The following is a 17294-nucleotide window of genomic DNA, read 5'->3' as shown; positions in this document are numbered from 1 at the left end:
CTCTCCACAGATACATTTCTAGTCGTTGGATATTTTCATAGACTGTGGACTTAACTGGCTTCCCAGGTGGCTTCCAACAGCTCATGGTAAAGAACATGCCTGCCATTGCAGGAGACATAAGAGATGGGGGTTTGATCCCTGGGTTGGGAAGATCCCCTGGAGAAGGGCATGGCAACTCACTCCAGTATTCTTGCCTGGAGAATCGCATGGACAGAGAAGCCTGTCAGGCTACAGTCCATAAGATTGCAAAGAGTCGGACACGACTGAAGTGACTTAGCACGCACGTGGACTAAACACTTTTTCTTCAGCTATGGGCACTAGACATCAGTTTGGAGGCAAGAAGGGAAAAAAAAAAAATCACACCATCCTTTTAAACTGTGATCTTAGAATGTTACTGGCTAGCTGGGATTTCAAGACTCATAGATCCCTTTATCATGAATAATAATGATAACTTTTGAGCTTCTGTTTTATGAGAGGTATTGGACTAGGAGCAAAGGATATAGTAGGAACTCTAGGGACATTGCCCTTAGTTTATGGATTTCATTATCTCATGGGGACAGGTGCAAGCTGATAGGGAAATTGTCAGCAAATCTGAAATCTGGTAAGGGTGATGATCAAAAAAAGGGGGGAATATCAGGACAGATAGTGAGGGCTGCTAATTTGAGTGGGTGGGACCATCAGGGACTGTGTTTTTGTATAAGTGACATTTGAGCTGAGACCCAAAGCTGTATGTGGGTACCCACATAGCTCAGCAGCATAGCAGGCAGAGTGAATGCCTTGATGGAGGAGGAGGCCCGGGGGGTGAGGAACTAGCATAAAGTCCCTGTGGTTGGTACTTGTTGGGAGCACAGCTCCAGCTGGAAGCAGGTAGGGGCTGGGCCATGCAGGAGCCCAGCTACCTTGAATATCAAGGTGCGTTGGCAGCCTACCCTTAATCTCAAGTGCATTGTCAAAGCATAGACAGATCTGAGTAAGGAAGTGACAACTAATTTATGATTGCTGGGTGTTTCTACTGTGAGTGAAGTCTGGATTCTAACATTCGTTTTCCATATAGTCATGTTGGAATGTACTGCACTCTCCTTACTAGATCCTAGCTCATCTCAAAACTATGCGTTTCCTCATCAACTTCAACAGAACTTGGGGTTGTGGGCAAAGGGTCTTTTAAATTCCCATGGGGAGATGAGAGCCAACCATGATGGCTAGTTTGGTGTGGTCTCTGCAGTAATTCTGGTGGCGACTGTCCTTTTCCAAGAACCCTTCCATCTAGCCGTTAAACTCTTTTCTGTGTGAGGAGTTTGTCCTTTCATCTCCCCAAAGACAAGACTTTCTGTTTTGGGAACAGGGCATCCAGGGTGATGCTTGCTTTACACTGGTCCTTTTTTCACATGGGGACAAATGTGCCCATCTACATTTTTCATCACAGACCACATTTTGCCTGGACATCCCATGGGTCTTGTGCTCTTTCCACCATTTGCTACTTGCTGTGTTCAAATTTAACATCTGTCTTTTTTGCATTCACCCAGGCTTTCTTAACCCTGTGGCCATTGCCTTCATTCAAGTCCATTTATTCTTTTACTTTGTTTTTGAAGACATGTTGGGATGGGGGATGGCATTTAATCAGAAACATGTATTTTCTGCTTGCACCGAGGTGGTAATTTTGCTTCGATGTTTTTATCTTCAAACATTAACTGTATCTTATGTGTGTGCAGTGTGAAATAGTCAAGGAGAAACTAGTGTGTCCTCTCCTTGGAATGTTAGTGGAGGGTCTGAGGGAAAATCAGGACATACACTATCATTTTGGGGGTATTTTCTATTTTCCAGAGACAGCGTGAAGCTCTTTTAATGGTTACTTTAATTTTCACAGTACTTCTATGTCATAGGTTTTAGGGCTTCCCAGGTGGCTCAGTGGCAACTAATCCACCTGTAATGCAGGAAACCCAGGTTCCATCCCTGGACTGGGAAGATCCCCTGGAGAAGGAAATGGCAAGCCACTCCAGTATTCTTGCCTGGGGAAATCCCATGGACAGAGGAGCCTGGTGGGCTGCAGTCCGTGGGGTCACAAAGAGTTGGACACAACTTTGCCACTAAACAACAATAGTAAGTACTATAGGTACTATTATTATGCTGTTCTGAAGGCTGGAAGTCCAGGATCAATGCTGCAGCAGATTTGACGTCTGGTGAGGGCCTGCTTCCTGGATCATAAACATCCCTCATTTAGTTCTGTATCCTCCCCTGTGGACTGGGGAAGGGGGGAGGGACCTTCTGGGGTCTCTTTTATTAGAGCACTAACCTCTTTGAGGGGATCTCTGCTCTCCTGACCGGATCACCCCCTATAGACCCACCTCCTGGTAACATCACATTAGGGGAATAAGTGTCAACATATGAAACATGAAGACTTTCTTTTAGAGCTGTAATGACAGTGCTTGCATGTTAACATGTAAACTCCAAGTAAGCCTAGAACATAATTATTGCTACTTGTACACTGAGACCTGTCCCAGTTCCATGACCTTACATTACCCCATCTGCCATTTGCGATACCATCTTCCATCTCTCTGATGAACATTTAGCAGTTCCTGGCTTTTCAATTATTATTGAAATAACAGATCTTTTTTTTAATGGCAAATCTGATCATTTCATTATGAGGAGAAGAATGAACGAGGTATGTACAAATATTGGATGGTTTATATACTTCTAGAGTGAATAATTCAAGTGCAGTTTTTGTTGAATCACTAACACATTCCAAAGACACTTTAATGCCCTGGCTACTCCCTCTAGAATATTGTTCTGGGAACTAAAGGAATCCGATCTGCCGAGAAAGTTCTGGGAACTAATTTCAAATAGAAGCACTACGTAGTCAACCAAAATCAAAAGGTTGATGGTTTGTTGCTTTTTATAATTTATCTTAAGCCTAAAAACCGTTTTTTGCTATTTACAACCACTTTATCCCATGTCCCTTATAAGAATCTTTGTAGCAATGTTGCCAGCATCCTGGCCTGAATTGCAGGCAAAGTAGCAGGGGCTCCCCTCTCCCCCTTCTGGCTGTGTCCCAGGAATAGTTACAGGCTCAAAGTTCTGTTTTTTAGCTGTGCTTGTAAGCACAAGCATACTCATAAACTCATGTCATAGAGAACAACAGTCTAAAGACAAACATAAGGATCTCTCCTTCAACCATCAAAAAGTTAATCCAAATTAAATGAGCTATTCTTTTCAACTTAAAAAAAAATAAACAAGCCATTAAGATCAGGTAGAAACACTGACCAAAATGGATCTCGCTGGCCAAATGAACCTAATTACTCATGAAAGTTCAAATATAAAGGTACCTAGAACCTCCTCCTGGAAACAAAAAGTGATTTTTTTCCCCTCACTTTTCTAATAATATTGCACAAGGGAACGGGATGCTACCTTATTAGATGCCAGAATTAATTTACATTGAATTACTGACCCAGTCTTGTAACTCTTACAAGAAGTTCTTCAAAGTTCTGGGTAAGAATTGCAAGCTTTTAAAAAATACATTACTCAGCTTGTAAGTACAGAATGAAGCAGGGCAAAGGCTAATAGAGTTTTGCCAAGAGAACACACTGGTCATAGCAAACACCCTCTTCCAACAACACAAGAGAAGACTCTACACATGGACATCACCAAATGGTCGACACCGAAATCAGATTGATAATATTATTTGTAGCGAAAGATGGAGAAGCTGTATACAGTAAGCAAAAACAAGACTGGGAGCTGACTGTGGTTCAGATCATGAACTCCTTATTGGCAAATTCAAACTTAAATTGAAGAAAGTAGGGAAAACCACTAGACTATTCAGGTATGACCTAAATCAAATTCCTTATGATTATGCAGTGGAAGTGAGAAATAGATTTAAGGGACTAGATCTGATAGACAGAGTGCCTGATGAACTATGGACGGAGGTTCGTGACATTGTACAGGAGACAGGGAGCAAGACCATCCCCATGGAAAAGAAATGCAAAAAAGCAAAATGGCTGTCTGAGGAGGCCTTACAAATAGCTGTGAAAAGAAGAGAAGCGAAGAGCAAAGGAGAAAAGGAAAGATATTCCTATTTGAAGGCAGAGTTCCAAAGAATGGCAAGGAGAGATAAGAAAGCCTTCCTCAGTGATCAATGCAAAGAAATAGAGGAAAACAACAGAGTGGGAAAGACTAGAGATCTCTTCAAAAAAATTAGAGATACCAAGGGAACTTTTCATGCAAAGATGGGCTCAATAAAAAATAGAAATGGTATGGACCTAACAGAAGCAGAAGATATTAAGAGGTGGCAAGAGTACACAGAAGAACTGTACAAAAAAGATCTTCATGACTCAGATAATCACAATGGTGTGATCACTCACCTAGAGCCAGACATCCTGGAATGTGAAGTCAAGTGGGCTTTAGAAAGCATCACTACGATCAAAGCTAGTGGAGGTGATGGAATTCCAGTTGAGCTCTTTCAAATCCTGAAAGATGATGCTGTGAAAGTGCTGCACTCAATATGCCAGCAACTCTGGAAAACTCAGCAGTGGCCACAGGACTGGAAAAGGTCAGTTTTCATCCCAATCCCAAAGAAAGGCAATGCCAAAGAATGCTCAAACTACCGCACAATCGCACTCATTTCACATGCTAGTAAAGTAATGCTCAAAATTCTCCAAGCTAGGCTTCAGCAGTATGTGAACCATGAACTTCCAGATGTTCAATCTGAATTTAGAGAAGGCAGAGGAACCAGAGATCAAATTGCCAACATCAGATGGATCATGGAAAAAGCAAGGAGTTCCAGAAGAACATCTATTTCTGCTTTATTGACTATGCCAAAGCCTTTGACTGTGTGGATCACAATAAACTGTGGAAAATTCTGAAAGAGATGGGAATACCAGACCACCTGACCTGCCTCTTGAGAAACCTGTATTCAGGTCAGGAAGCAACAGTTAGAACTGGGCATGGAACAACAGACTGGTTCCAAATCGGGAAAGGAGTACGTCAAGGCTGTATATTGTCACCCTGCTTATTTAACTTCTATGCAGAGTACATCATGAGAAACGCTGGGCTGGAGGAAGCACAAGCTGGAATCAAGATTGCTGGGAGAAATATCAATAACCTCAGATATGCAGATGACACCACCCTTATGGCAGAAAGTGAAGAGGAACTAAAAGCCTCTTGATGAAAGTGAAAGAGGAGAGTGAAAAAGTTGGCTTAAAGCTCAACATTCAGGAAACTAAGATCATGGCATCTGGTCCCATCACTTCATGGGAAATAGATGGGGAAACAGTGTCAGACTTTATTTTTTTGGGGCTCCAAAATCACTGCTGGTGGTGATTGCTGCCATGAAATTAAAAGACGCTTACTCCTTGGAAGGAAAGTTATGACCAACCTAGACAGCATATTAAAAAGCAGAGACATTACTTTGCCAACAAAGGTCCATCTAGTCAAGGCTATGTTTTTTCTAGTAGTCATGTATGGATGTGAGAGTTGGACTGTGAAGAAAGCTGCGCGCCGAAGAATTGATGCTTTTGAACTTTTGGTGTTGGAGAAGACTGTTGAGAGTCCCTTGGACTGCAAGGAGATCCAACCAGTCCATCCTAAAGGAGATCAGTCCTGGGTGTTCATTGGAAGGACTGATGTTGAAGCTGAAACTCCAATACTTTGGCCACCTCATGCGAAGAGTTGACTCATTGGAAAAGACCCTAATGCTGGAAAGGATTGGGGGCAGGAAGAGAAAGGGATGACAGAAGATGAGATGGCTGGATGGCATCACCGACTTGATGGACATGAATTTGGCTAAACTCCAGGAGTTGGTGATGGACAGGGAGGCCTGGCATACTGCGATTCATGGGGTCGCAAAGAGTCGGACATTACTGAGCAACTGAACTGAACTGAGCATGTAAGAAAGAAAGGAAAATCACTTGTTTTGGAAATGAGGTCGAAACAGAACAGGTAACTGGCTGTTGAGCTTCTGTTGTGTCTGTGATGAGGGGAATGGCCAGAGGTGGGGCAGGGGGCCACTGTCTTGACGTTCTGGCTTCAGGAAATATTGAGAAACAGAGAAAATGGTTACTCTGTTAGTGAATGGGCAGGGGAGTAAAATTCTGAGCCCCTTTCTAGGGAGAGGGTGAGGAATCTGATCTGTCTCTTCTTGGGATTAGGTAGGAACAGAAGAAAGTCTAGTTTAAGAATGAAAACCATGAGTTGGTTGGTCCATGGCTGGGGTTTGAGTTTTTTACCTACAAAATCCAAGAGCCCTGGGCTGTGAAATTAAGCAGAGGGGCTAGTGATGGTTCTACGTCATCTATCGGAAGCAAATAAAAAATATTTCTGTAAAGGTATACCTTTTACCTAGGACTCCTTCATATAAAACCTAACTGAAGACTTCTAACAACCCTCAATTACAGAGCGTTTGAGAATACAGTTTATCTTCAGCATCTAGTCAGCAGACACCACCAACAGGAAGATTAAAACCTAAGCACTCTATATAGTCAATGTCGTATAGCCTATAAAATAAGGACATTTAAAGTGATATAGTCACAAAAGAAGGCCTCAATCATAATAACTGGTGGTAGGAAAAGAGAACAGAAAGATATGTCAAGTTCTTTGAACTATCTAAATAAAAAGTATAGTCATTAAAAAAAAAAAATCACCCAAAAAACTCTGTGTCTAGGTTTATCAGAGATTAGACAAGGCTTAAGAGGGCAAAGTAAAAGGGAAGTTAGATCTCAGGAAAATTCCCAGGATGCAGAGAGAGAGTGAAATTAAGACATACCTACTTGGTTCTTTGATTATAGGATCCAAAAAGCTTTGTGTGAGACATCAAAAGAGACACAGATAAACAGAACAGTATTATGGACTCTATGGGAGAGGGTGAGGGCGGGGTGATATGGGAGAATGGCATGGAAGCATGCAAATTATCATATGTGAAACAAATCGCCAGTCCAGGTTCAATGCAATGATACAGGGTGCTCAGGGCTGGTGCACCGGGATGACCCAGAGGGATGGGATGGGGAGGGAGGTGGGAGGGGGATTCTGGAAGGGGAAAACATGTACACCCATGGTGGATTCATGTCAATGTATGGCAAAACCAATACAATATTGTAAAGTTAAAAAATAGAAAATAAACTAATTTAAAAAAAAAAAGAATAAAGGGCTAAGAAGTTTGGTCTTACTAAATATTGAGTGTGTAGATCAAAAAGTACAGACACCAAATAAGAAATGGTAACAAGAGAGAAACTATGGAGCAAATTCAAAGACTTCTAAGAGACTATTTTGTCTGAGTAGCTTCAGATAGCTTTTTTTTAAAGTCAAACAAAAATGGGTAACTTTCTAGGGAATAGTATTTTCTGCACCTATGAGGACACATAGAAACATCTAATTGGAGAAATTGCCATTAACAAAGCAGAGGAAATAAAATATCAAAATACCAGAGTCAGCTGGTTTCTCAGGGGAACATCATCAAATATTTAAGAAAGATATCATTCCACTGGTATTTAGAGGTTTCTAGAGCACATAAAGGGAGAAAGCTTCCATAGTTTCAAAATAATCAAATAAGTGTAGCATTGATATCAAAGACCCAGTAGGGGCCAAAAGAAGTACCAGTATTAATATTGATGCAGAAATTTTAAATAAAGTATTGGTCAATGGAATTCTCCACTGATTAAAAGAACAGTATGTTTTAACACATGAAGTTCATGGTGGGAATACAGGGATGGGTCGGTATTTGGAAACCTCTAAAGAGAACTCGTAGTAATTGGTCAGGTAGGAAAAACAGTATGTATATACTATAAAACATTTTGTGGATTTGAGCATTCATTCTCTGAAAATACTCTTAATAAATTTAGAGTGTGTGGATACTGATTTCACAAGATAGTATCTATGGCACTGTAAAGCCAAAGTTTATCACCTTAAAGCAAGAATAAAACAAGCATTCAACTCTCATCAGTTTTATAACATTTTTTTTTTTTCTGGAGGTGTCAGCCAAGAAAATTAGCCCTAAGAGGGGGACGAGGCATGTGAGACGCAGGGGAGAACGTACAGTGAGCACCACTGCCTCTTCTCTTTGTTGTTTTCTTGTTTTAAATTCGCAGCTTCTCTTCCTCATCCCTTTTTTCTCTTGAGCTAAAGGTTTTTTTTTTTTTTTTTCCTTTTGGAGAAAGATTAAATTATTAGTTTTGAAAGAAGGTCTCAGCCATTAGAATACTTTCATTTTAAAAAATGTTTTCACAATATCATGTGTAATTCTTGGCTGTCATTGTGACCAATGGGTCTTCTTTTAATAACAAATTCCCTCCTTTCTGTGTTTTAAATAAAGGAGGGAGATATGGGGGTGTGTGCACACATGTGCATGCATGTAGTGTCTGTATGCAAACACATGCCACTTTTGGATGAGTACTATGATTGAACACAGCAGAGATTCAAACTACTGTGTAGTTCTTTTCAGTGCTTTTTAATACTCATAATAGAAGGCAAGGAAAGGATTTCACAGCTTTGATTTACTTACTGTCATTCAGATATCCTCAGTTGTGTTTGGCAGTTTACCTCTACACGTCATTGAGACGTTATTTAAAACAAATGATTGAATCGAGACTAGTCAGGCTTTATTTACTGAAGCTTATTTAAGGCAGTTTCTGCTGTACGTGTACCAAAGTGAGAATATTGGCACCAGATTTCCTTACAAATGTTGAACATTTATTTTCAAGATGTGAATGTAAATAAATAAAGGTACTTAGAGCTTTCCTATAAGACTTGGTTACATCTACAAATGATTTTTATTTTAAATGACTTCCCTTCTGTTTAGAAACGTAATTATAGAAAACAAGCCCTTATGAACACTAGTTAATGGAGCATAAATATATGTATGTTTTGAATTGTCCTTTTTTCTTAATAGTGTATTGTAAACATTTTAACACATGCCATTCCTTTTTAGGATTTTTTTTGAATAATTGCATATATTTTTGTTGTGTGAAATTAGTATAACCAGAGTTTCCTCTTCTCTCCAGACGGTTTTTTTTAACCCCTAGCTTCTATCTTCAGTTTCTTCCATTTTTGCTCTCTTATTCTTCAAGGGAGAAAAACGAAGTACACTTTTATTATGCAGTTGAATCTGCAAAGAGAAATGTTCAACTAAAATAAATGAGATTTTGCAGATTTGGTGATCCGTTGCATTGGTAAGGGATGCTGTTTGTCTTATTGCTAAAGGACATCTTGGATTATTTATCTGTCTTTTGAATTCCAGATTGTCACCCCTCAGGGGAACTTGCCAAACTATTTATCAGTGTGAACTTTTCTGGGGCATTACAGAGTGAATAATATAAAGTGATGCCATGTTATCTAATATAAAAAGCCACTGGTCACATAGGAATTTTTAAATGAAAATAAAAAATTCAGTTCCTCAGGTGCACTAGCCATGCTCAGTCCAGGAACCCCATGGCTAGTGACTCAGCTACTGGGCAAGCAGGGCAGGTCCAGCCTCAGAATGTTTCTTTGTGAACCTTGTGGTCACGTCTGTACATTTTACCTGTTTGTGTATTAGAGTTTTTACATCAGTTTGGTTTTAAAGTTTTGTTCCTAGTATACTGGGCTTCCCTAGTGGCTCAGTGGTAAAGAATCTGCCCGCAATGGAGGAGATGTCAGTTTGATCCCTGGCTCAGAAAGATCCCCTGGAGAAGAAAATGGCAACCCACTCCAGTATTCTTGTTTGGGAAATCCCATGGACAGAGAAGCCTGGCGGGCTTCAGTCCATGGGGTCGCAAAGAGTGACCACAACTGAGCTACTGAATAACAGTAATTATAAATACTAGTAAAAAAAACAGAATTTCAATATGTTTGGAAACAGTGAACAGTTCAGAATTATTTAGAGTAATTTTTACTTTGCTAACCAACTCAATTTTTAAAATTATGTATTGAAGTAGCATACCTTTGAACAAAGGGTTTCCAGCATCTGGAAATTCTAGGAGAACATTTAAAATATTGCTAGTATAGTACAGAGTCCAGGGATGGGCAGGGAGGGATGGACTCTTACACCCTTGGGTGAGATCTAGAGAGGATGATGTAGGAAGAGGAAGCTGTTTTTAAAAGACACTTAGAAGAAACAAATTAAATGGAGAAAGAAAGCATTTATTTGGGGCATGTAATTTTAGGTTATAATTATAGTAGTTTGATAAATTTAGAAAAATGAGCAACCAGAAGAAAGGAAAAACCAAGGGGGAGGGTGGACGGGAACTGTCAGTCATCCTGTTGTCATTGGCAACAGCCATTGTGATTTGTCACCTCTGTATCCAGCCTCCTTTCTGTCATATTCACTCAGCTGTGAATGAGGTCAGTGGAGAATGTAGATGAGATGTTAGTCTGAGACAGACTAATGGAGTGATTAAGTGCTCTGATGCTGAGCCAGATGGCCTGAGTTTTAAATCCCAGCTCCGCCATTTACTATTTGTGGGACCACAGCCAGTCATTTAACTGTGTATCTGTTTATCTGTAAGAAGGTGCTGTCTATCTTTCAGTGTTCTTGTGAGGGTCATGGAATTAAAATCTACTAAACTCATTGAAGCCTGTATTATTAAGAGTAGTAATGACTAGTCTGAGGTAGTACAGGCATGCGGTGAAAGCCTGATTTGGATAAGCCTTGGGGTTTATTGTTGCAGGAAGGCAGGAAGCTTAAACAGGTAGCTGTTAGATGAGTTTCGTGAGCGAGGAAGTTTAGTATTCTATGATAGTATCTGTTCAAGTGACCTAACTCCTGATAATTATTTAAGCAAAATTAGTTTAACTTTTAGGATGGTTGGTTTTTATTTTAGAGTATACTTTAATAGTTTCTTCACATCAACTATTACTTGTTTCATAGCTTGTATTCTCTAAAACTTGTTTATTTTCATAATATGATAAAAGTTGCAAGCTTCCAAGATGTTAAATAAGAACATTACCTTGATCATTCTGGTAATATCATAAGTGTCAAAACTCTTTCCCTGATGCTCTGCGTTGCGGTTGCCAACAAGGTAAGAGAATCCTCTCTTAGCAATAGCATCTGGCTAATCAAAATAAAATCTGTCTTCCAGACTTTTTACAAGAGTTTGCTTAGTTTCAAGCATAATTAAGAGAGTATTTTACTTGATACCTATTAAAAACAGGAAATCATGAGATACAACCGTTTTTCATATATAAGTGGGAGAGCAATCATCTCAAATGTAAATACAAAGAGGCTAAAGTATATTTTCAAGCATAAAAATGTAAGGGCACCCATGTAAGAGCTGAAATGGATTACACTTAGGTGCTGAGAGTTATGTATTTGTCATAGCACCTTTTGTTTCTTAACTATCTTTCTGCTTGCATTTTTTAATTTATTTTTTATTAACTATCATTCTAGATTTTTTTTAAAGGAACTCAGTTTGTCTTATAATGCATTAAAATATATTCTTTTGTGTTCCTGGGGTAATGGTGATGGAAAATGAAGAATAAAATTATCCTGTATTAAGAGAATTTTACTAGTTTTCCAAAATGAAAAACTGAAGCTGAATAGTTATGAGAGATGTCTCTAGTTATGAGAAATCCCTTTGTTTTGTAGAAATTTGAATGGGTGCAGGGGAAAAAAAAAGGAGTGAGGGAGCATTGTGCTGGGTGAGATGTCTTCCTGGAGGGCTGGCCCTTGGTCTGCACGTCGCCTGGTTCTTCGTTCTGGGCCGTTATTACACACCAACTGTCAGGATGTGGCTGCCAATTTCTTGCTTTGCTTTAATCATAATTTATGTTTTTAGCAGGAATATAACCTACGACCACTGCTTGAAGTATGGAAGCAATTATGTTTTAGAAATTAAAGATTTTATAAAACTAATGGTTATTTGGGGGGAACAAAGATTTCATTTTCGCATGAGTTCTGTGTCACAATAATCCCACCCCCCAGTTTGACTTCATGTTACAAACATGGAAGCGTCGTACTAGATGAATTATGCACACCTATTGTCATCTGTGGGTTTGTAGAAACATGTTTGTCTAGAAGGTTCAGTAGACCAGTTTCTATTGAAATGATCAGAATGTGTAAATGTCTCAGGTGGTTCGCTAGCAGGTGAGCTTATATTCATTTGCCTTTCTTCCAGATTCATGAGAAACTTCACTACTATGAGAAGCAGAACCCCGTGCCCATCCTCCAGGGCGCAGCAGCCTTGGCCGATGATGTAAGTGTGTCTTCCCAGCTCAGGGGGACTCGTCCTCCTCGGCCCCCCTGGGGCAGGACTCATCCTGGTGCAGACAGATGCATGTGCTCTGGGACTGAAAACTGAAAGAAGCTGCAGATGCCTCTAAAAGGCCTGAGTTTACCACTGAGTTTACACTGACACTAGGCTGATTTTCCTTCACTTTCCTATCTTAAAGATTTTGCACGGAGATGCCCTCTGGTCCTGCCTTGGTAACTACAGAATAGAAATTTTAGGCTGTGCCTCGGTGGGGAGAGATTCTGTCAGCTGTCAGTGTCTGAGAAAGTCCCAGGCCAGAGAAATGCTTTGGAGAAATAGAGACAAATGAGATGGCTCTATCGCTGACAGTCCTGAAAACGACAGATGCTAGCATAGGAATGAGGCGGACGAAATACATAAAAAGACAAGGTTGTTTTTAAAATGGATTATAAAGCATGGTAATGATTTATGGATGTGAGACCTTTCCAAATTACCTTCATAACCAAAAAATAAATTTGAGCTGCAGTTGGCATTGATGGAGTAGTTAATTTCCTGTAGCTATAATTTTATTTTAAATCTGGGACAGGGAACTAACTTGCTGTTTCTTACTGTTAACTTTCGGACTCGAATTGAGCACAGACCTGGATAAACTGGAGGGGACACTTAAGCTGGACAAGAAGCACATGTGGTGTGGAAGCTGGTTTTAGTGACATCCTTCAGCCTGCTGTTTTTTAATTTTTAAAATTACTATGATAAAACAAACTATAGTTTGGTTTAGTAAGAGATTAGAGCTATAAATATAATAATTATAAAAATAAAAACTGACTATCTTCAGGGGTTGATTTTCTTTGTTAGTACCATGTATTCTAGTTTAGAAAATAAAGCTTGTATAGTGAATCTCCAAGTTGTATATTTTCAGTTTAGTTCCCAAACATTTTTTTCTTCCATTTGTAGCTACAGAGATTACAAATTACAAGGATGTTGCAATATACATGTTTTGTGAAGAAGCTTACCTCTGCGTTGCAGAACCTAAACACTTCACACTTGGGAAAACCTTGAAAACCAGTTTTAAAACATTTACTGTTGAGGGTTTGGGGAAATATTTATTCATAAAACAATGTAATTGAGGCCCAATCATGTTACAACATATTGCACTTTTTTTAATTAGAGATTTTTGTGTAAATATAATCTTAGCATTTTGTAATTCATCTCAGAAGTGTATTTAAATGTTTAAAAGTGCAAAAAGCCCTTTGTGTCTTCTTGTAAATTAAAAATTTTGTAAAATTGTTACCTTGAAAAAGGAAAAGTACCTTTTGAAATATATTCAGTGAATATATCAATTTTATCTGGTTTTATTTTCTTTGTATAATTTATTATTACACCCCTCATTTAGAGAAAAGTCCTTCCCAGAGATAAGAACAATTATTTTTAGCTTGCTAGAAACTATAGTCACAAATGGAAATTTTGATGCAGTGTTTTGAGAAGGGTTTTAAATGAAAATATATGTACATATTTTGTATTCTGTGCTGCATTTTTCATATTTTGAATGTTTTTTTTTTCTATTCGAATCTTGCTTTTCTTCTTATGAAAATGTTATGATCCTTGTTAGAACCTAAGATTGCATAGAGATTTTGATAAAAAGGCCCTCTTAATGAAGAATACCAAATAGGGTCCAAGCTCTGCTCCTTTCTCTAGCTGGAAGCGACCAATGGGAATTTATAATCCTGGTCAGAGAACAGTCAGGATTTGTGGGACCAGCATAGTTGTCAAGCTATTATAAGTCATTTTATGATTAACCTATTTTATATGTAACAGACTGTGTAGGTAAACATAATAAAAGTTTCAGATCATTTGCTCTTTTAGGGGCATTCTCGTTCTTTTTACCCCAGCTCTAAACAGCAAGCTACTGTGGGTTTTTGGAAACCCTGTAGATTTCACCACCTCATTCAAAGTTCTTTTTTCTGTTTTTTTTCCTTTTTTTCTTTTTACGGTGTCAACGCTTGATCCAGTCCTTTTTACAAGTGGTCCTTTGTCTGCATGCAAAAGACCATTTTGCAGATGAAGTGCTGGGGTTTGCCCTCATTGCAATAAATCAGAAAGGGATCTGGCTGATACGATTTCTTGAGTCGTACTCAGCCGAGAGCTGGGTCTGAAAGCAGGGCTACTAAGAGCCTCAAAAGAAGAGTCGTGATTGATAGTCTGTTTTCTTTTTTGCTGACTTGAGCTTTATCGCTGGAAAGTAGCAAGATAGCTTCTCAGTTGTCACAGGTGGAGCACACCCTGTTCTCACTAACTGTTCTTCATGTCAATGTGATCTCCCGTGCAGCTGGCGGAGGAGCTTCAGAACAAGCCATTAAACAGTGAGATCAGAGAGCTGTTGAAGCTACTGTCAAAACCCAGTGTGAAGGTGAGGACGTGTGACACTCGTAATAAATACCTCCAGAAAGGGCCACTTTCTGGGACTACAGATGAATTTTGTTTCAACCATCAATTTTCAAGTAAATTTGTTTTTGAATAGTGCACAGTATTTTAATCACTTTAATCCCTTTAAGAAAGAAGAGTTGAGTTTTTGATGATGATGTTGTGACAATCTATAAAAGACTTATATTGGGAAGCTCATGATTTAAGTTGGAAAACAGAATGGAGCTTCAAGGTCATTTTTCTTTTAAATGAAGTTTAGAGTACAGGATACAGAACCTATTAAGTGATTTTGTGTAGGTTTGTTTTACTTGGCTAGTTAATGGTGTGCCAGTGTGTTTGACAACAATATCTATTTCTCTATGGGACCTTGTCAGCATTCCTCTTTCTCCTCCAGCTTCCTCTCCATTTCCTGCCCCTCCTCTACCAATTTGTGTTTTAATGCATCCTGCTATTTTACAGAGCAAAGCAGTTTTCCAGTAAAATTATTTTTCCTCCAGCTGTGATTGGTCAACCTAACCTATACATTTTGGACTTGATAACTAATGTACTTATATGTGAAATATTGTTCAGAAGTCAGAATAACATATAGATAGGTAATTATGTAATTAAAGTGATCAGGTATCTCATATTTCTGTTAAGTATTTATAGACTGTTGAATGAATATATCCACCTAAATGCAAAAACTGATGATTTCTACCTTTTTTGAAAAATCTCTTTTGCAGCAGTGCTATATATGATCTTAAGCTGATATTCAAAAAAAGAAAGTATTAAATAAAACAAAAACTGAGAACATGTATGGCTTTTGATTTCTCAACCATATAAGCAAATATAAAGCATATGAATGTATATCTGTAAAGGGTAAATGAACTATGATTAGTGATGTGAGATGGATTGGCTGGTGCAGAGAAGATTTGTCGCATTTAGTTCTAGAAGAAGAAAGATCCTATTACTGTAGAATGGTTGCCTGATATTGAAAACAGAGTACACAGGAAGTGAAGAGCTTAGGGGAGATTCATGAATGCTCTGAAAAGTTCTTCACTGGGCCCTTCCATGTTCTGCACATGGAAAGGTGATATTAATCAGAACATAGGGAGAGTAGCCTTGAGGTGCTTGGTAAGCTCCTTTTTGAGAGTATTATCTTGGTTTGAATTTTAGAAACTAAAGAGGAATGTTTCTGACCCCCAGCAAACAAAATGTGTTTTCGGTATTCCATTCAAGAGTGTTTGAAATGGAATAGCTAGTAATTAGGAGGGTATACTGGATGGAAATTGGTGTTTGGCTGGAGAGAGGGGTGTTGGATCTCAGTTGGTTATGAGGTAATAGAAGTTGTGTGTGTATTAGTGTCTGCCCCAGGTTCCTATGGTTAGGGTTAGGGTAAAGGTCAGTTTTCATTCCAATCCCAAAGAAAGGCAATGCCAAAGAATGCTCAAACTACCGCACAATTGCGCTCATCTCACATGGTAGTAAAGTAATGCTCAAAATTCTCCAAGCCAGGCTTCAGCAATATGTGAACCGTGAACTTCCAGATGTTCAAGCTGAATTTAGAAAAGGCAGAGGAACCAGAGATCAAATTGCCAACATCCAATGGATCATCGAAAAAGCAAGAGAGTTCCAGAAAAACATCTATTTCTGCTTTATTGACTATGCCAAAGCCTTTGACTGTGTGGATCACAATAAACTGTGGAAAATTTTGAAAGAGATGGGAATACCAGACCATCTGACCTGTCTCTTGAGAAACCTGTATGCAGGTCAGGAAGCAACAGTTAGAACTGGACATGGAACAACAGACTGGTACCAAATAGGAAAAGGAGTACATCAAGGCTGTACATTGTCACCCTGCTTATTTAACTTATATGCAGAGTACGTCATGAGAAACGCTAGGCTGGAAGAAGCACAAGCTGGAATCAAGATTGCCGGGAGAAATATCAATAACCTCAGATATGCAAATGACACCACACTTATGTCAGAAAGTGAAGAACTAAAGAGTCTCTTGATGAAAGTGAAAGAGGAGAGTGAAAAAGTTGGCTTAAAGCTCAACATTCAGAAAACTAATGTTATGGCATCCGGTCCCATCTGCTGCTGCTGCTGCTGCTGCTGCTGCTAAGTTGCTTCAGTTGTGTCCGACTCTGACCCCATAGACGGCAGCCCACCAGGCTTTGCGGTCCCTGGGATTCTCCAGGCAAGAACACTGGAGTGGGTTGCCATTTCCTTCTCCAATGCATAAAAGTGAAAGTGAAGCCGCTCAGTCATGTCCGACTCTTCGCGACCCCATGGACTGCAGCCTACGAGGCTCCTCCGTCCATGGGATTTTCCAGGCAAGAGTACTGGAGTGGGTTGCCATTGCCTTCTCCATCTGGTCCCATCACTTCATGGCAAATAGATGGGTAAACAGTGGAAAGAAAACAGTGGCTGACTTTATTTTTCTGGGCTCCAAAATCACTGCAGATGGTGATTGCAGCCATGAAATTAAAAGACATTTACTCGTTGGAAGGAAAGTTATGACCAACCTAGACAGCATATTAAAAAGTGGAGACATTACTTTGCCAACAAAGGTCCATCTAGTCAAGGCTATGGTTTTTCCAGTAGTCCTGTATGGACCAAAAAGAAAGCTGAGCGCTGAAGAATTGATGCTTTTGAACTGTGGTGTTGGAGAAGACTCTTGAGAGTCCCTTGGCCTGCAAGGAGATCCAACCAGTCCATCCTAAAGGAGATCAGTCCTGGGTGTTC

General features: G+C 39.4%; 1 protein-coding gene across 9 annotated transcripts in view; it reads left to right on the top strand.

Annotated features, from left to right (window-relative positions):
- The window catches only part of MPP7 (MAGUK p55 scaffold protein 7), a 289092-nt gene that overhangs the window by 194683 nt on the left and 77115 nt on the right, over window positions 1-17294 (top strand). For 7 of the 9 annotated variants that reach the window (XR_014074097.1, XM_081560899.1, XM_081560898.1 and 4 more), the window contains exons 4-5: window positions 12072-12149; window positions 14473-14553. Coding sequence is in view for 8 of the 9 variants with exons in the window: in XM_081560899.1 (XP_081417025.1) it covers window positions 12072-12149; window positions 14473-14553 (159 nt within the window). In the remaining variant the exon portion in view is untranslated. Of the gene's footprint in view, window positions 1-10326; window positions 10467-10869; window positions 10977-12071; window positions 12150-14472; window positions 14554-17294 lie in introns of those variants that run through there. The other 2 variants (XM_081560902.1, XM_081560901.1) reach the window with 1 other exon arrangement.

The sequence above is a fragment of the Giraffa tippelskirchi genome, chromosome 13, assembly GCF_054371585.1.
Source record: "Giraffa tippelskirchi isolate mGirTip1 chromosome 13, T2T-mGirTip1v1.2.pri, whole genome shotgun sequence".
Taxonomy (NCBI): Eukaryota; Metazoa; Chordata; class Mammalia; order Artiodactyla; family Giraffidae; genus Giraffa; species Giraffa tippelskirchi.
The sequence above is the reverse complement of the archived record's forward strand: the minus strand, read 5'-3'. Positions and strand labels throughout refer to the sequence as shown.